This window comes from Benincasa hispida, chromosome 5 (assembly GCF_027475165.1).
Source record: "Benincasa hispida cultivar pf3 chromosome 5, pf3_genome.v1.1, whole genome shotgun sequence".
Taxonomy (NCBI): domain Eukaryota; kingdom Viridiplantae; phylum Streptophyta; class Magnoliopsida; order Cucurbitales; family Cucurbitaceae; genus Benincasa; species Benincasa hispida.
This window is the reverse complement of record NC_143482.1, coordinates 13,618,117-13,639,044: the sequence shown is the minus strand read 5'-3', so window position 1 is coordinate 13,639,044 and position 20,928 is coordinate 13,618,117. Positions and strand designations below refer to the sequence as shown.

The following is a 20,928-nucleotide window of genomic DNA, read 5'->3' as shown; positions in this document are numbered from 1 at the left end:
CCCAATGCATTTTCTTTTTTACTTCCAACTTTTTGTTATTGTATTCTTAATTTTAATTTATTTTATTTGAATACCTTTAAAATATTTATTTTCGTCTTTATATTTTTCAAAGTATAATTATTAAGAGATAAGAGATTGAATCTTCAAATTCTTGAATCGGAGTGTATGTCAATACCACTTAGTTAAGTAGGGATATACATGCATTGAGGAGATTTTTTTGGACTAATCCAAAAATTCAGATTGGTCGAGTTAGCTACCTAAATGACCCAAATATGGTATTCAACTCAATTCTTAAAATTCGAGTTAGGTTGGGTTGGGTTTAGGGTTTTTTTTCTTTCTTTTTTAGTATATTTTTTATTAAATTAAAATACTTAAATTTGTCTATAACACTAAATAACTAAAATTTCATTAAAACTCAAATGTTAAATATCAAAATCCAAGATATTTCTTACAAACTTCAAGCAAACATCATATTTATATAAGTTATAATATATATTTTTTAATAATATTAGAAATTTGGGTTGTTTAAAAGTGTATCATAAACCCAACCCAAGTCGGAAAGATATAAAAAAAAGAAATTCAAACCAACTCAATCCAAAAACTAAAACGAATTCAACTCAACCTTTATAATTTGGTTTGGATAGTCCAAATTGTTCAGGTTGTCAGGTCATCTGAACATCCCTAAAACTAAGCTCACTTTGGCTTGATCTTTATATTTTTACAACCTGAATATCTATTTTGGTTTTTTATTAATTAAATGAAAATAAAGATAAAGAGTTCAAAATGAAGATTTTGAGATGCATGGATCAAAATGATTACTTGAAAAGTATAAAACTGAAATGAATAAAAGTCGAAAGCATATGTACAAAAGTAGTATTAATGTTTTTTTTTAGCCATAAATATTTAAAAGTTAAATTACAAGTATAGTACATGAACTTTCAATTATATTTAAGAAGTCCTTGAAGTGTCTAATAGATATTTAAATTTTTAATTGTATTTAGGAAGTTCTTGAACTTTCAAATTTGTGTCTTATAAGTCCCTCATAATTCATTTTCTTTCTTACTTTCAATATTTTTTATTCCTATACTTTTAAAATGTTTATAAGTCTATGTATTTTTACAACATGATTATTTTGGTTCGTTGATAATGAAATAAAAATGAAAATAAAGAAACCAAAATTGTCACTTTCTAAGATACAGAGATCAAAATGAAGATTTTATAGTGCATTGATAAAATAAATATTTATAAAGTTTAAAGATCAAAATGAATTGAAGTTGAAAGTGTCACGCCCCTCCCCAGATTACCCCTTAATCCAAGAAGGGATGTGAGAACAGCAATTGTCAATTCTTTTGTGACAACTACTATCCAACTACACTCTATAACCTATACTCTTAGCACCTGGCAACCTGATAAATATTTCAATACTATAATTGTCTCAAGCATCACCTCATTAAAACTTGATAACACAGGTGCTACCGAACTACTATTCACATACATTCACATAACAGTTAAACCAGTAACAAATGTTATAATTACATTCCTCATCTCAAAGTTTCTACCCAGATTTCCATGATATGTAGAAACAAAACTATAGTTAAACATACATCATGAACCACCTAAACACTATTCTCTAGAGAAATCCTAGATAGTGACTGACTAGTAGATCTACTTAGCTTTGGGACATCGATCGCTACCTGGAGAAAGAAAACATATGAAAGAATGAGCTTAAAATGCTTAATGAATGACTGTCTTAAATCAAACAGGCTTATCATTAAACATTTATAAAATCATAGTTAGGGTTTTAAATGAAACTAGAATCGTAAAAGTACATCATGTAAAAACCCTAAAATGAAGCTCATTAGTATCTTTCTGGAAAACACCACTACTCCACTACTTGAACATGTAGAAGAGCCCTTTTGCTTAATCCCTAATAACCTTAGTTGAGAGAGAGCCCTTTTACTCGATCTCATCAATGTCAATTACATAGTCATACATGCACGTAGAGATGAACTGGATCCTAACCACCTTACCATACATTCGATGTCAATGATCCTAGCATAATTGAAATTTGGGTACCTTAGCATACCTTCGGTACCAACATTGGAGTACGGTTCATACAAGACACAAAACATTGACATGACAGAATATACATTCATTTAAAACATTCCTCATAACTTCATTACCATTTGCATAGTGCCTTGTAAAACAATAGGCATACTTATAAAATTCCTTGATAAAACTATATCATGTTATAAAATATGACATAGGCTTATTGAAAACCGCATGCTAAATTCATAAATAACTTTATCACTTAAAACATGGATCATGCAATCAACATTCATTTAAAGCATGCGTCCATTAAACCATAATATGAAAACTTCATGTAAACTGTCTGTGCGATAAAAACATTCATAAAACTGTTTTTGGAAAACATTTATTAAAACTTGTCACTCACCGTCTTAAGCTACTTATCTGAAGGGCCTGTAAGTCTCTCCTACTACCATCTGCCTTTAATAAGAAGAGGTCCCTTGGTATCAATAGCTCCCTTTTGAGCTTAACATAATACTTAACTTAACATTATCGTTTATCATCATCGCATGAGTTCATCACATGTCTTATACTTAGCCATTTTACCTTCTTCCTATCTAGAGACAGGCTTCCGCCTCTATTGAGTACTCTATGGTCGCAAGGATACCTTATTATACCTATGCGTCAACCAATCCTTGCCTGTCTTACTTCACGCCTGTGTGCGTCGTCACTCACCTTGACAAACCAGCCACTTGCTTACTCTTTGTATGCAGCTACCTGCTTATTCATCCATAGCATTAATTCAGATTTCAACCTTTAAAACCTCATAATTCTATTCCAGCTACTAATTAACTAAATTTCCTTTTGATAACTTACACAAAACTTCATTGCTCATTTACATTAGAAATTTAAGCATCAAATCCTTTTTTATTCAGATGGAAAACTTCTCAAATCTCCTCAAACTTGCTCAAAATTCTTTCAGCACCTTCAGAGTTTTAACGGGCACTCACACTCCTCTTGGGTGTAAGAAAATTTGGCAAAACAATCTCCTTCTTTGCTAAGCCTATTTATATTTAGGCTTGCATGAAAAGTTTGCTTAATTAAGTGTCATTTGGCCCATTAATCCTTAGTTGACCCTTTCTAAGGTTAGTACTTATCCCACTAACAAATTATTAAACCTGAAATTCTTAACTTATCTTCAACACATAGGGCTTGCGATTACTTAGGCCCTTTCATTCTGTTGGGATTGATGCCCTAAATCTCATGGATCCTATAGCTTATAATTCTAATATATAAATATTTTATTTATTTAATAAAATATGAGATGTTTTATTCAATATTTAGTAGCATTAACTCACAAACCAATAAACTAACATTCAAGGTTATCAATGTTTTATTCACTGTTTAAGTGATAACCCAAATGGTCTGTAGTAGATGGATAAGGCTAGGTACTTTATCTTGGTGACACTATGAATATGACTCGCTTTGTAGATGTTACAATTGTTGTAAAATGCTACAGATGATCTGATCCTTATCATTTATATAGAGACATGAGTCGGGGTGTTCTATACAAAGGAGTTTGTATAATACCGGACCACAAAATCAATAGTCCTATTATACAACATCGTTCACAATAGGGACTTACATTTCACTAGGATGACCATAGGTAACATGACCCAAATCCCGAGTAAGTTGTGAACTTCTGTCTATGAAGGTGGTCCTTTAATTTGTATGGGTGATAGTGGCCAGATTGTCGACTCAATAAGCCTACCATTTTGGGAATTTGTCTAATTTGGGAGCTGGGAATACAGTTACACAAGGCGGAATTCACGCATTCCCTAACATCTGGGTAAGTAGATAAATTACTCCCTTAAGGACTGATTTTGGGGCTTGAACAATGTACCGCCACACCCTCTTTTACCTCGAGAGGGGTTTGATCATAGTTGGACTATGACTTATTGTCATTAGAGGGATCAGTGGTACTTACGAGGTTAGATGTAACTATAAAACCCAAATGGTAATTTTGGCCCAACTGTATTTATGAGCGATTTATGAAGGGTTATCGCGTTGTTGATTGATTATATCCAATGGATACAAAAATATATTTGTAATGCGAAGAGTGTAGTTGTCGGTTTTTAGTGAAGTGACCGAAATTTAATGAATGTTGAGTAATTTAAGTAAATAATTTAATTAATTATCTAAGTACCATTAGAGCTTCAATCGCAGGTCCATGAGGTCCCTTCTGTAGCTCAACAGGGATTATTGAAAATTAATTTTGGATTAATTTAAATTGTTCAAATTAATTTAGGGAATTAATTATATATGATATAATTAATTATATGTAATATAATTAGAATAATGTATATAATACATTATAATATAAAATTTATTTGAGAGAAAATAAATATTTGGATATAATTGAAATATTAATTATATGGATTGGATTCATATAATTAAATTAAGTATAAATGTGATTTATATTAAATACCATAAATGATTAAGAGAATTAAAAACTATAAATTATATTGTATTTGATACAATATAAAAGGATAGGTTGTGTATTATATTTGATATAACATATAGTTTTTGTTTCAAAAAGTTTCTCACATATTAGATAGAGTACTTCTATTCCTAATTTGGTCGTCAGTATTAGTTCTTGTTCATTTTTATTTATCATTGACCTTTGAGTTCAATTTGTTCTCCATCTGCCACAATGATAGCAAGAGTTGGAAAAATTACCCTTGATAGAATCTCTGTCCCCTTCCTTTTTGGCATCGGTGTTGCTCTCATCTTTCAACATCAATAGGGTTGACAAGATCGACTGCAACCGGCTCATTATATTCATGGGTGTTGCTTTGTCCATCACTGTCTTTTTTTTTTCTTTACCGCATTTTAAACGAACTCAAACTCCTCAGCACTGAAGTTGAAGAGACCATTATCATAGTTGTCATTGCCTTCAACGACGTCATGACCTAAATCTTCCTCACACTTTTTCATTGCTAAGATTCTGATTTTCGTTATTAAAATAATGAATAAATAAATAAATGTTGTTACCTACAAGTTACAGTCACCAGACAATTGATGCCTGCCGTTGGAACTTATCCATTCCTTTAGAAAAAGGTTCGATTTAACTTTAGATTTAAAGATTAGTGGAGGATATAAGCTATCTAAGAATATATTATATTCTTTTTTATACAATTTTTTATTGACCATTGATTAACCAATATGAACAAACACTACATATTTATTACTATAATATCAAGTTAGAGTGTATGAATGGTTGTCAATTAACCAATATTAATGTAATTTATCAAACTTAACTCATTAATTTTCCATGACTGAGTATTGAGTAACATATTGTTTGATACATATCCATGATTGAGTATTAATTTTCTCAATATATATATATATATAGAAAATTGTTTGACTAAGTAATAGTCGTAATAGTCTATGTTTAATGTGAAGTGATTTTAATATTCTCTTTTACATGTGGAAATGAAGAAAAATAATGTATTCTAATGGTGAGGATAAACTATTTTTTCTGGACTAAATTATGAGTTTAGGGCATGTCTACTTATCCATAATCAAAATTGTCGTAATTATAATGAGTTTATATTTATGTATCAACTGTAATGGACCTCAAAAGGGAATGAGATTCATTTGATTGTATTTAGTATATATGGGTGCAATCATGTAAACAAAAATTCATTGGTGTTGTTTACTGATTGCAAAAAAAAAAAAAAAAAAAAAAAATCATTGGTGTTGTTTACTTTTATAAGGAAACGTAATGAAAAGGGTAAATGATGAATACTAGTAGAAAAAAGTGTGGGGTCCCACATAATATTAGACGTAATTGGATCGATGACTCTCCCCTTTGCAATAGAATTAGGTTTGTTGATTACGTATTTCATAGTAGGTCCACGTTTTATTACGATTACAGAACACTACTAAACAACAAATGTAATCATATGAAACCCATTTTTCATATTATCATTGATCGATTATGCTTACAATGAAGTAAACATGACCTTAGTTATCAGTTTTAAGAATGGTGTGTATTTCATTCCTCAATTATCAAAAGTATTAAATAGGTCGATGAACTCTCAGATTGTGTCTGAATAGATTTTTGAACTTTAAAAAGTATTTAATAAAATATTAAGCTTTCAATTTTGCATCCAATAGATCTATGCTTTTTCAAAATTATGTTTAACAAATCATTGACTTATTCAATATCTTAAAAAATTCACTTATCTACTCGATACAAAATTAAACATTTATAGTCCATAAGACGTAAAATTATATCTAATAGACTAATTAGTTTTTAAATATATCAAGAGAGACCTATTAAACACAAAATCGATAGTTGGGAAACTTACTAGAACATTTTCATTTTTTTTTTAATTCAATGGTCTAAGGCAACAATGAAAATTCATATATTACACACTCTTTGAAATTGTAACTTAACTTTCTTTTTTCTTTTCTATTTTTTTTTAACATCGATATTCTATCTACTAAGTTATATTCAAATTGTCGCTACGAAGGATATAATTTTTGAAATACCAAATTCCAACGAGTTATTCAAATGATAATAAAATATCAAGTGTCTATGTTCATGCATATGACCGAGAATACTTTCAAACAAATGTTATTTAAGGCTATTATTCTTTTTTTCTATATTTCGAGGTTATTATTTAGAATCTTGAAATATTTCATTGATCGTAAGTTGTCATGTAATTCTTTCATTTTAGTGGTATCAATACCATTATATAATGTTATTACAATGACCTTTGCTAAAGGGAAGTTACATTTTCCTCCTTGGGTTTATTTTAAAAATAAAATATCATTTAAAATGTTTTTTCTCTTAAGATTTCATTTAATGTTGTTTACTAATAAAGTAGTGTGAAGACTTATTTGGAATATTTGACTTTATGGCCTTCTCAATGATAAATAATTCTCCTTATTTTTTTTTCTTTTCATTTTCTCCCTATCGCTCCCTTATTTATTTATTTCTGTTATATTTAAGTATTTTAACACACATACGTGAATATCCGAGTCAACATGTAGGTATCTTGACTAATCACTTTAGAATATTTTGGTGTCAAGAAAACTTGTAAAATATTTGTTCTAGAGTGATGACAAAAATAAGGTATATAGGAAAGAAATTACAGAAGTAAGGTAAAACGAAAAAATATTAAAAATAGGATGGCAAAATCATGCTACCAAATGTGTGGACGGGGTCCACGAGTTCTATACTTTTATTATTTTTTATTGTTTTTCGATTTAAGTGGATACAAAAAAGTTACTCAATGACATCGAAAGATGTTCAAAAGCTGGCTAGAAATTTGATTAAATTTTTATTTTACCATATGCCTTTAAAATTTTGAATTTTATAGTAAAAGATTCTCCGAAAATACAAAAAAAAATACTAAAAAATAAAAGAAGAAGACAGAAGTTGAGAAAAATGTGAAAAAAATGGATTTAATCTGACTAGAAATTTGATTCAATTTTTTATTTTAGTCTTTAAAAATTTAAATTTCACTATCCGAAAATGCAAAAACCCTAAAAAATAAAAGAAACAGAAGTTGGGGGAAAATGTGAAAAAAAAATTAGCCTTAATTCGTGGCTAGGAAATCGTGGACCTCGTCCACGATTTATGTGTTGACTAACTCGTGAACCCCGTCCAAAATTTCACAACCCTATTTTTGTCCATAAATATCAAAATAACATTATTTTAAAAAAAAAATCTAGATATATAAGGACATACCAACTTGAAAAGTTGAAATTTACCATAAAATTGTTATAGAAAGTTTGAAAGATTTAAAAACATATATAAAACAAAGAATTTTAACACTTATGATGAACAGGAAAAATTTATAATAGCTTTTAAAATTGTTGATAAAGTTAAGTTAATTTTACATATCTACAAATCTATGCAATTAAACTATGCAATTTAATTGGTTAAAATTAAGAAAACGTTTAAGAGATAAGTGAGATGTTTGAGATAAAATTAAAAATAACACGAATGAAATTTAAACTTGTTAAAAATTAGATACATGCCAACATGATACATCTAATTTAAAAATTGGGTGTTTAATGTATTTGAAATATATTTTCAAATGTTTAATTTAAAAAATAAGTTATTTTGAAAAAATTGAAATATTTGGTAAGAACTCAAAATAATTTTTCAAGTGTATTTTAATTGGATTTTATCAAAAGTGTTTAAATAAAAATGAGTTATTTGAAAAACATATTTTTCTCGTCAATCCAAATAGGTCATAAATCTTCACTATTTAAAACCTAGTTCAATTTACACATAATAAAATATTTTGGCAAATAAAGAAAATTATTAAAAAAAATTGCTTTTTTAGTTCTAAATTCATGAATAGATGTTTGATCCCTAAATTTTAAAAATGTAATTTTTTAGTCTATAAATTTTAATATATAGATTGCAGAGGTCATGAAGTTTTTTTTTAAGAAAATTAATTTTCTAATTTAAAATGTCACATAATTATTTAAAATAATGAAAAAAAATATTTAATGGACCTTTTAAACCTATGGTTAAACTAATATTTTAATCCCTGTACTTTAAATTAACTTTAGATTTAGTCCCTCAAAATTAATCTCAACTGGAATTGATGAAAAAACAACAATAATTTTCATAGAAAAAAAATATAATAACTGGATACATTTTCAAAATTTATAGTAAAAATGCTAATATATAATAAAAGATTTTAAAAAGATCAACAATAAACTAGCTTTCAAACTAAATTTAAGATTTATTAAAAATAAATGAACTAAAATTAGATAATTGAAAATACAGTAACCAAAATCCTAGTCTTACAAATTCGAAGAGTGAAAAGATATATTTTAAAAATTCAAAGACAAAATACACACATTTTTTAAAACTCGAGAACTAAGAATTGATATTTTAAATTTAAAGATCAAATGTACACATTCTTCCTATAGGACTTAAAAAAATAATTTTATCATGGAAAAAGAATAAATAACCTACCAAACAAATTAATATTTTGTACTTATTTTTTCCATAAGGACATTTGGCCACGTGTCAAACAAAAAATTAGGAACATGAATTTGTGTGGACTTTTGAAATTTGGATTCTAAAAAATAAATATCATTTTAATTTGGATTTTGATTCTTCATTCTTTTCTTTGACCTGACCCTACCCTCCTCAAATCCGTAGCAAAATAGCCCCTTAAAAAGGAATAACTTTGCGTCAAACGACGACGTATCCGGTGCTTGATGTGACGCCAAAAAAATAGAAATTCATAAAAAACCTTTTTTTAAAAAAAAAAAATTAAATTAAAAAATTATATCTTTAGCCTCTAAAAATTTTGTATCTAGTGTTTTATTTATTTCTAAAACTTCAAAATATTACAATTTCATCCTTTAAACTTTGAGTCGGCTTTCGATATATTATAATTTTACAAACACGATTTGAGTTTTGTATCAAGTTGGTTCTTAGTTTATCACTTTAAATTAATTAATAGATACTAATGTCAAGACGAAGAGCGAATATTTAGTAAAGGGTAATATTTGGTGTATCCCATGATGCACCCATCTCTATGTTTTTCTCTCTTATCACTCACATAAAATATAATCAACATATTTCAAAAACTAAATAAGAATAATTTGCTATATGTCAAATTATGGTAGGATAATTTTAATGGGATACACAAAGATAGATGTTTTTCGAGATGTACCAAGTATTTTTCTTTAGTAAATTTTGAAACTTAAAACGAAATTGATACAAAACTCAATTTGAAATCTAGAGATTAAATGGAAATCAAAACTTAAATTGAAACCTAGGGACTAATTGAAACAAAAGACGAGAACGTGAGTATTCAATGCAAAATAGAAGTTAAAAATATAAATCTTGAAATCTATAAATCAAATTAAAATAAAACTCGAACTTTAAAGTTAAAATTATAATATTTTAAAGAAAATTTTCATAAATAGAAAAGATGTCAAACTATTTAAGAAATAACAAAAAAAATACTAATAAACACCACTTCTATCAACAACTAGTAGTATCAATGATAGGCTTCTATCGATCACGTAGTAGGTAATATCGATGATATGCATCTATCAATTTCTATCACCAATAGATACCGATAAACTTCTATCAATTTTTATAAACTTTCGATCAAATTTGATATTTTGAATAAATAATTTCCTTATTTTTTTATTTTTGAAAATCTCCTTATTTTAAATTCTAAAGGTTAAATTGAAATCAAAATATACACAAAATATATATATACTTTTTTTTCCCGAAAGTATTAAAAGTTAAATTTCCGAATTAGCAAAAATAAATAAACAAATAATTCTTTTTTGTGCAGTACCGCCATTGAAATATATATAAGAAGCTCAGAGAGAGGTGTTCTTCGTCATCTCTGAATCTTCTCTCAAATTTTGTCTTGGAGGGCCTTAACCCTAGCGAGCTTTTGCTCCTCCACTTTTCTTTGAAACAGAGATGGCTTCTATGGCTGCGTTGACTCTTCCGTCTTCTTCTTCGTCGTCGTCGTTGTCGTCTCTGTTCTCTGTTGGCTCCCTCGACCATGGTGCTTTTGTTTCGAACGAGTCTCGCATTCGAATGTGTTCCAATGGCGGAGTTGTATGCTTCCTCTTCCTTTGACTTTGAATTTTCTTTTCATTTGGTGATGCGTTTAATTGTTTTTGTTTGTGGTGCTGGTTCTCACTTTCTGCATTCAACGATGCAATGCCGACAATTCGTTTATGTTTCCCTGTTTTTCTTGCTCTTTTTGGAATTTTGGATTCTGTTGATTGGTTTTTGTTCATGAGAGGGTTTGATGTACTTTTGGGGGAAGGAAGGGATTTTTGTGTAGAAGAACTAGATAAAACAGTTTTAAGTGTTGAATGTACTGTTGTGTCATGTTCGAAGATTAATGCTAGAGGGGGAAGTTTTGGGGTTTTTTTCCCCTTCCCCTGTTGTTCTAATAATTGTGCCGCTATAGCTTTTCTGATATTTTGTTACTGGTAAAAGTTGTCACTATCAATTGCATTTATTCTTATGTTTTGTTTTAACTTAATTTTCTGCCAGAGATGTGATCTGTCCGAGTCTTTGAAGCATGTGAACGGTAAACCAACAATTCCAATTGTTACTGAACGGACGCTACCCAAGTTCTTGGAATCAGCACGCATGGAGCAAAGAGTTGATAGAAGTAGTACGCGTTTGAAATTGTTTTCTGGCTCTGCAAATCGTTTACTTTCACAGGTTAAGCTCTTCTATTGCACTCGTGGATTGTTTTTTAGTTTTTATCCTACAATGGGATGAAAGTTTTACTTATATTTTAACATTTCAAATGATTGTTTAGTAATCACCATCAAGGTGGGATGATATGTGGTGGGTTTCTCTTGATAGGTTAGTCCGATTATTGTTTTGGAGCCTCTGGGTGGATGGGTTTGAAGGTTTTAATAATGATGTCTTGGTCAACGGCAAATTAGCTTACTCATCTTGTTGGTTTAGCCGAAGTGAAATTTTCCTTGGCCATTGTCTAATCAAATGACTTTGTTTTCCTTATAACTTCATTTGCAAGATTTTGACTTTCATTCTATCTTTCAATTGTTTCGCGTTTCTCTTTAATAATTTAGTTTAGTTTAGATATGAGTGACTTTTACACTGCTTATTTAGGCATACCATCACATGTCCACAATGGTGAATATTATTAAGTTGGAATTCTGTGCGTTCAGTTCATTCTCCAACCATTTTTTTCTGGATAATTCGGTCGAACTTGTTGAACCTGTGGGGTTGCTTGATCTTTTTTGTATTCATTCTGCTGGAGAACCAACGTTGGATGAAATTGTCATGTTCAATTAAAGTGACTGACAAGGCTGAATAGTTTTGGCCATCAAAGTGTTCAGATTGAAAAATTTCCTGAGCAGCATATGTAAAGATTCATATTTCTTTCTCTCAGGAGACTGATCTTTGTTTGCTAAATTTGAGTTATTTACTTCTCAGGAAATTGCCTGCTACATGGGGCTGGAGCTTGGAAAGATTAACATTAAGCGGTTTGCTGATGGTGAAATATATGTTCAATTGCAAGAAAGTGTTAGGGGATGTGATGTATTCCTAGTACAGCCAACCTGCCCCCCAGCTAATGAGAATCTCATGGAGCTTTTAATTATGATAGATGCTTGTAGGAGAGCCTCGGCCAAAAATATTACTGCTGTGATTCCATATTTTGGATATGCTAGAGCCGATAGAAAGGTAATATTTTTTAGTCACATATTTTTACAAGTCGTGTTTGAGTATACGCTACAGAGTGCTTATTCTTAAATGAACGAGGAATCTGAGTTTTGATGTGCTGAATTTGTCAAGTTTGAAAGAATAACCGAGCGCATAATCATTTACATTGCTTTGTTTGATGAAATGCTTTTGGACGAAAGTGGTTTCCATTATTTGCTGTGTAACAGTCTGTTTAAACTCTTCCATTAGACTCAAGGGCGTGAATCGATTGCTGCGAAGCTTGTTGCCAACATCATTACTGAAGCTGGGGCAAATCGTGTTCTTGCTTGCGATCTTCATTCTGGACAATCCATGGGTTACTTTGATATTCCTGTGGATCATGTAAATTGCCATGTACGTTCATTCATTTTTTCCCTTCTTTTTGCCACTAGTTGGAAATATTAGATGTTTATTGATTTTTGTATTGTTTGTCCAATTGGCGTCTATTTTATAGCCCGTGATTCTTGACTATCTTGCCAGCAAGAGGATTTGTTCTAGTGATCTGGTAGTGGTTTCTCCTGATGTTGGAGGAGTTGCCAGAGCACGTGCTTTTGCTAAAAAATTATCTGATGCACCATTAGCCATAGTGGATAAGAGGCGCCATGGTCACAATGTTGCTGAGGTAATTTTGCATTATACTCTGTGGCTGTAATCTCTTGTTTTTGTAAGGTTTTCTCTCTTGAACTCAGTGAAATATGAACCAAATCTATTTGTCATGAAATCTGGGATCTATAATTTAGAAAAAATTGTGCCATCGACAATTAGCCATACAGGGAATTATGAAGTTTTGTTGGGTTCATCAACATAATTTTACTTATTGTTGTTGATGAAGCAATATGGACGTTAGACTGCTCAGTTGAAACGAGGACTCCCCATATGTTTTTCAATAGTTAACCCCTTAACGAAAGAAATAAGAGGGTAAATAATCTGGTTATTTGATAAGCCTCCTATTAAGTATGCATATGAGGGAGAGTGGGGAAAAATGTGTTACAAATTTGTTAGTTGTGGGCCCAAGTGGGGGAGGAGTCTAAGCAGTGTGTTCATGCTTATAGGGAGGAGATGTGAGCTGAGAGGGCTACTTTTTGGCTAATCATTTTTCAAGGATTTCTTGTGGGGGAGATGGGAAACTCTATTATTCTTCCCTTGACATTGTACCTTGTTGATAAATAAACTCAGTTCTTATGATTATTGACGCATTTGAAGACAAACAGCAACCTAGGTAATCTTGCTGAAGCATATTCAAGTTCATTAACAGTGGCATGCTGCACTTGTTAGTTGTAACTAACCTATTGGACAAGGCTGATATGATTTATTGAAGAAGTTGTCAATTATAAATTGCTTACCAATCTCAATTGTTAGAGCTGTGAGTCTGGCAAAAATGGTGGCATTGGACTCCATGCATTGTATAGCAGCACTTAAGATATGAGATGAGATGTTTGATGCTGCGGTTTTTTCCCTCTCTTGTAAAATTAAATGAATACCGATGGATACAGGAAAAGCTAGTCTTGACTAAAGCTTTAGATTAAATTGCTTATGAGTTATGACTAAAATCTTTATGCAATGTGTTTGCAGGTAATGAACCTGATTGGTGATGTAAAAGGAAAGGTTGCAGTTATGGTTGATGACATGATTGACACAGCTGGTGAGTTAAGAAACCAGATAGATTACCATCTGCTTTATCCCACCTCCCCCCATTAATACCATGTTTATTAAATTTTCTACCTTGCTGAATGTTCTTTTTAAGAAATATGTCTTATATAAGCGATTGTGGGTTGTAGGAACTATTACAAAAGGGGCTGAACTGCTACATCAAGAGGGGGCCAGAGAAGTTTATGCTTGTTGCACCCATGCTGTTTTCAGGTATAATCCTCCTTCCTCTGGGTACAAAACATTCTATACTAAAACAGAAGTACATATACCAAGATATTCTCCCTCTCCCTCACTAATCACTAACTGAGATTACAATAAAGATCTCCAATCAGTTTAGAATTCAAATAGTTAGACTATCTAGAATTCTCGATTAAGAATTCAATCTAGAATGTGTAACAATAATTCAAGTCTATTCAAATGACTGATCCAGGTAATTTTTTCCTATCAACTTGCCATGTCCATTAAAACAAAAAGAATTCTGTAAGCTGAGTAGATTTCAGTGTCTTGAATGTGAGCCTCCATACGTAAGGCTGTTTGAGAGAGATTCTAAAATAGTTACTTTTGTCATTTTCATTTTGAAAATCACTCTGAAACATACTTTTAATCATTCACCACTAATTTTGATGACATGAAAATTGCATCTAAAAGTGTCAAATTAAATATTAAATTAAATTACTTTTGAGTGATTAGAAGAGTTCGGAGTGATTTTGAACATGACAAAAGTAATTTTAACAATTTCAAAATCACATTCAAACATGCACTTATCAAATTAGGCTTTAGCTTTACAGAAATTGTTAGTTTTTATCGGACCAAAAGATGCCGACAATCAAACATTCCATCAAGCATGTAAAAGCTGAAAAATTCTAGAGCTGGTAACTAGGACTGGATTGTATCACCATATTGTATGAGTATCCTAGAGATCCTGTTTTCTTTCCCTTCTTTTCTGCATTCAACGACATTTGACCTCTTAGATTCGATGGTATATGCCTAAAACCAGTTGACTTTGGCCAGAGATACTATTGTAGCTTGGGATTTTTACCTATTGGCTGTTCCTTATAATCTTTTGGCTTCACCTCTTAAATTTGGATGTCTTCATTGCTTTGCTAGTAATAACTGCCCTTAAAAGTTTCCAGTATGCAGTAGCATGTATCAATATCACTCAACAAAGTTTCTCTCTTTGCAGCCCCCCTGCCATTGAGAGGTTGTCCAGTGGCTTTTTTCAAGAGGTGATTGTTACAAACACAATTCCAGCCCCCAAAAGTCACTTCCCTCAGTTGACAGTCCTCTCAGTCGCAAACTTGATGGGTGAAACCATTTGGCGTGTTCATGATGATTGTTCGGTGAGTAGTATTTTTCAATGATGGAATTACAGAACTTCAGTCTGTCGCTACTCCCTTATTTGTGGAGGTTCTGTGGCCAGCTTATTTTATAATTGGCATATAGTTAGTTCCCGTTAATGCGACAAAGAAAAGGAAAAAAAAAAAGAAACGCCCTTAATTTATAGCTTGGACTAAGTCCTTGGCTTAATGTCATATTTACTAGAAAAAGGGAAAAGGAGAGGGAGGGTTGCCAATCTCATGACAGATTATATGTAATACTAGGAGGTAGTTAGCATAAATTACTGCTTTTCAGCATTGGAAGTGAGCATTGTGAACTCTAAATCAAGGTTTCCTGTCATTCAGTTTCCTTGAATGTATAAATATTTGAGTCTCATTTTCATTGTGTTAAATGAGAAGCATTTGCAATTTTGAGTCTCTAAGCTCCCAATTAGGTATATTTTCACTTTCTTCGTGTTTGCCATTGATTTCACTTATATGCGATGTGAAAATATTTGTCGATACATTCATTATTGATATATCTCTGTATATCGAAAGGAAGGTTTGATATCAATATTAAATATTCATGGATATATTCAACATCTTTTATTAATACTTGTACAACATAAAAATGTCATCTATTTAATCCTATATAAATAAAAATACTAATAACAATATTTTGAGCTAATTATTAATTTAAATAAATTTTATAAATTTTATGATTTACTGAAATATCTAAAATATAATATCTGTTTTGCACTCCCCTTTCCAAGTAAGGCCTTTGTTAGAGATTTTGATAGTTAGAAATACAATTATTGTTGGGAGTTCTGTAATATAAACGGGAAAAATAAATGGGAATCTGATTCCTAGGGAGTTTGTTGTCTGGAAAAAAAAAATTGATGGTTGAAGCCTCGGTTTGAGAAGTAGAGTTTGGTAAAGAATTGGTAACGAGGTGGGGTGGGGATTCTCCATCCCTATGAGATATTTTTGCCAATTCCTGTCCCGTTCTCGTCAATTGAATGTGGGGACAGGAATGGGGATTTCCTGCCGGGGACCCATTTCCCCCTCCCCCTAATTTTTTTTAAATATATGTAATTATATAAATATTTGTAAGATTAATATATATATTAAAAAAAATAAAAAAGATTAATCGAGGTGGGGATACCTTCATTGTTCCTCCTCGTTCTCGATCGGGGATCCAGTTATAATCCTTGGTTTGACCTTCATCTAGGACGAGGACCTGACTTTGCGGGAATTTTTGCCCATCCTAACTTTGTTTTTTTTTTGTTTTTTTTTTTTTAATTACTATTTTTTCCTCCTTTTATAACTCTAAATTCATGTATTCAATGTGACACATGAAAGTAGTGAGCCTTCTTTGAAATTAAAACTATGATCAAATTAGAAACAAAATTTAGTGTATAAATACAAATAGTAGGGATATATTATAATTACAAAGTTGCTATTATAGAGTAGGTTTTTTTTAGACAAAATAGATCTATGAATTATGATGAAGGTTGATGAAGTTTCGGGTTGTATCAATTTAAACACAATGTTTTTGTAAGTGTATCAATTTACATCATCCTCCAATTTTGTTCAACCATTAACGTGTAAAATTTATAATTTTAGTTAATTGAACTCCTAACTTTTCATAAACTAATCAATTTAGATATTTCATTATGATTGACTTTGGAAATCATCGATGAATTAGTTCTCAAACGTGGAAGTAGATTATTAGAGTGAATACATGGATAATTTTTTTTAAAAAATTTGTCTAAGAGTATTAAATTTATTTATTTATGAAAGTTTAAGGGTTTAGTTGATACAATTAGGATTTACGTTTGATAAAATGTAATAGACGGTGTAAATTAATTCATTTATAAAAATTCGGGTTTAAATCGATCAAGTTAGATTGATACAACTTCATACGAATAGATATCTTTCCGGTTTTTCTAATATAAAATGTACACCATTGGAAAAGAAGTCTTTTAGCCTTTTTTTTTTTTTAAGAAGTTATTCTATCCTTATTCAAATACCCTATTTTTAGATTTTACTAGTTTCATACTACATGCATTGCACGTGTTATATAAAGTCTAAAAACAGAATTTAATAATAAAATTTTAATAATATAACTTTAAATTATGAATATAAGAGTTTTGTTTTTCAAATAAGTCATAAAAACATTTATAAAAATTTTAGAAATTGGATGAGGAAAAGTAATAGTTATTTTAATTGAGTATAAAATGTAATATAAAAGAATATATAAATTAAACACATATAAAAGAATATACAACGAAAATATATTTTTAAAAGATTTGATTATGTTCCTAATTTTGGATTTCAATATGATCAAAAATATTATTATCCTATATATATTTTTAAAAAATTAGTAGTCAGTTGATTTAAAAAATATATTTGATATTTGGATGGTTTAAAAAAAGATTCTCGTGAATGAGGCTTTAGAAGATAAAATAGGATTTTCTAAAAAAATCCTTTGATTTAAAAAAAAATTCTTTTCCCTTTAATCAAAGAGAAGTAGATATTATTAAATATAAAATGTGACTTTTTTAAGATATTTTTAGCGGATTAGAGGATAAATAGTGATTTTTTAAATTTCTTTTTTTATTTATTGAATGGGAAGTAGATATTCAAAATAAAATGATATATTTTTTAAAGATTTAAATGTGAAATTAAAGATTTTAAAGTCTCTCCGTATAATGGTCAAAATCGTCTTTAAATTTTACTTATTTTGAGCTCAATTCTGGATTATATATACACATTCATTTTCTTTATTATTATTTTAAAAAAATAATATCACTATTATTAAGATTTTTCTTTTTTTATATTTTTTAATAGAATAATTGTTACTAATTATAACTATTATTTTTCCTCATCCAACTTCTAAAAATTTTACAAATATTTTTTATGACTTATTTGAAAAATAAAACTCTTATTCATAATTTAAAGTTGTATTACTAAACTTTTAAATTATGTTTTAAACTTTATGGAATACCTGCAAGTATCAAGCTAGTAAAATGTAAAAGTGAGTTATTTGAATAAGGATAGAATTTCTTCTTTAAAAAAAAAATTTTTAAATGCCTCATTCATTTTAGAAGTTAGAAAGTGGATCAAATCTCATTTTTCCATTTCATTTGGATAATCCATATATAAAAAAATGCAAACTTCAAGATGGTTTATTAATTAATTAATCTTATTTTTGCATTATTCTCTTAGTTTGTTGTAAAAAATTTAACAACGGTTAGAAAAAAACTCACTTTTGACCGATTAGAGAAACATTCTTTTCATTATAACACAACATTAAAAAAATATAAAATATTTATTTATCAATTTTTTTTAATATTTTTGTATTTATAATTTCAAAATATCTATTGCGATGTAATGTAGCTACATCTGCCATTAATATTTCTGCTAAATTTAGATCTCACCATTTTCATTCACATTCTAAATCTTGCTCAACTTGAACCTAAACTTTTCGGTTGTATCTATACAACCTTGTCCAAAAATTATCATGTGGTAATATTTTTTAATATATATATATATATATTAATTTTCTCTTCGTGTATAATGAAAATGAAAGCGTGCGCTATTTGATATATTAACTTGATATATTAACGAGTCACTTATATATAATTATCCATATCTTAAAAGTATATTACCAAGTACATATACTTATGCTACGCTTGGAAGTGTTATACTTTATTTCACAAAATTCATTTTATTTAATTAAATAAAACCCCGAAATATAGCAATAGAAAAAAAGAAAAAGAAAAAAAAAAGAAAGTAAAATTTAGCGAATAAAATCGAAAACTATCCGAACAAACGGTGAAATTTAAGCCTTTCAATTTTCTTCTACTTTTTCGTCCGTCTCATACCCCGGCGGAGGAATTCCCATTCCGTCGCAATATTCACCCACCGCACCGCTAATCTCCGGCGAGAACGCTCCGCCAGACGAAAAAATCACGGCGGCGCATTTCTCCGGTAATCCATACACAATCACCCTACAACAATTATAACTCACCTCGACCACATTACTCTTCATGGCCATGTCGATCTCGTCATGGCATCCTTCCACCAGGTTGATCGCGTCCCAACAAGCCACCGCCGACCAATTGGCTGAATAAATCGGCTCCGAGATCTTTTTAACAGCGAAAGCCGATTGAATCGTCGATGAAATTGCTAGGGCACAGAGGAAGAATCCGAAAAAATGAACCGATTTCGACATCATGAGATTCGTTAAATCTTCTTCTTCTTCTCTTTGATTGATTAATTGATTCTAGGTTTTCTTGGATTTATAAATGTATAGGGAGAGAGAAACGGAAATTTGAAAAACGTTTTAATGCGTTTTAGGAATTATCCATTTAATTCGTGCCGATAAATTTTCTTCCTACAAGTTTTGTATTGAATGCATTTATTGTGTTGGAGTTTTAAAGAATTTATATCAAAACACTTGTTTCACCTTCTCATGATATTTCTTTGGTTGATTGTAGGGAACAGATCGAAAAATCGATCCAACCGATCTAAACCATCAAGTTGGGCAGACAGTAATTAGTGAAAGTTTGGTCGGAGTCAGTTTGGCATTATTTGAACCGACTTCCATGTATGATGGCCGGTCGGGTATCAACCCATTGTGATCCAACTGAAAAGATAGGTGAAGACCAATTGTCTCAGCCTAAGATATATTTATTTGTTGGAAGCCAATGTTAAAAATGAATGTGATTTTAACATACCTCAATAGTGGAAGATAAACCGTCATTATTTATATCTAACGTATAGTTCTCATTTGTACTCAAAATTGACTAAATTCTAGTCCCATAGATCTTGAAACTTTAGCATGAATTGGAAGAAACTTCATTATTTGAAGAAGTATTTATTTCATTATTTATCTTTAAACTGTATTTATTTGAATTTTATAGTTGTAACTTATTAGTTTAAAATCTTAATGAGGTTGTCTTTCTCTATAGGATTTAGAGAGGCTGTGGATAATGAATTTTATTGTATGATTCATTGTGTTAGTTATTGAATCAACGTGAACATAGTTGATCGTCAGTTCAATTTTCTCGATTTTGGACCAATCAAGAACCAAATCAAATAAATGGATTCAAATGGATGTCCAATAAATAACATAACCAATAGAATGATTTTTATTTGGTTCAATTTATTATCTCTATTGATTTGGTTTTCTATTTTTAGCATTTTCTTTCTTTCTTCCAAATTTTTATTTTTTCTTTCAACTTTTATTTTCAATTGATCTTTTAGTTTTAAATTAAAATGGGGTCTATTTTTTTTTTAATTTTTTTTTTATAGATTGAAATGGAACTTTTTTGTTTTTTTTTTCTAGGCATTTTTCTAAATAAAAGACAGACCCACTTCATAATAATGGTTCTTTTTTCTAAACAGTAAATATATATGCACCATAATAATTAAAATACAATAAGATACGCAACGTTAGAGTTTATTTTTAAGGGTATATATGTACTCTTAGTTCGATTTAGGTTTGATTGATTTTTTCATAAAAAATCCATCTGAACCAATACTTTTTGGTTTTTTTCAAACACAAACCAAGATGTTCAATCTTACGCTAAAAAAACCAAACCAAATCAGTGGATTGATTTGGATGAGTTTGATTTTTGCCGTACTCAAACTTTTCAGTCT

At 29.9% G+C, this 20,928-nt stretch overlaps 1 protein-coding gene and 1 long non-coding RNA gene across 2 annotated transcripts; both read left to right on the top strand.

The window, feature by feature from the left end:
- Positions 1-10,328: 10,328 nt before the first annotated feature.
- On the top strand, positions 10,329-15,696 carry LOC120070040 (ribose-phosphate pyrophosphokinase 1). Its single transcript, XM_039021900.2, has 8 exons — positions 10,329-10,660; positions 11,108-11,281; positions 12,026-12,274; positions 12,503-12,646; positions 12,747-12,914; positions 13,865-13,934; positions 14,071-14,152; positions 15,126-15,696. Exons 1-8 carry the CDS (start codon positions 10,520-10,522, stop codon positions 15,301-15,303), a joined length of 1,206 nt encoding a protein of 401 aa, XP_038877828.1. The 5' UTR covers positions 10,329-10,519; the 3' UTR covers positions 15,304-15,696.
- Positions 15,697-19,100: 3,404 nt separating this feature from the next.
- Positions 19,101-20,136, top strand: LOC120070038 (uncharacterized). Its single transcript, XR_005479765.2, has 2 exons — positions 19,101-19,508; positions 19,764-20,136. It is a non-coding gene; the product is annotated as an uncharacterized LOC120070038 (long non-coding RNA).
- The last annotated feature ends 792 nt before the right edge of the window (positions 20,137-20,928 follow it).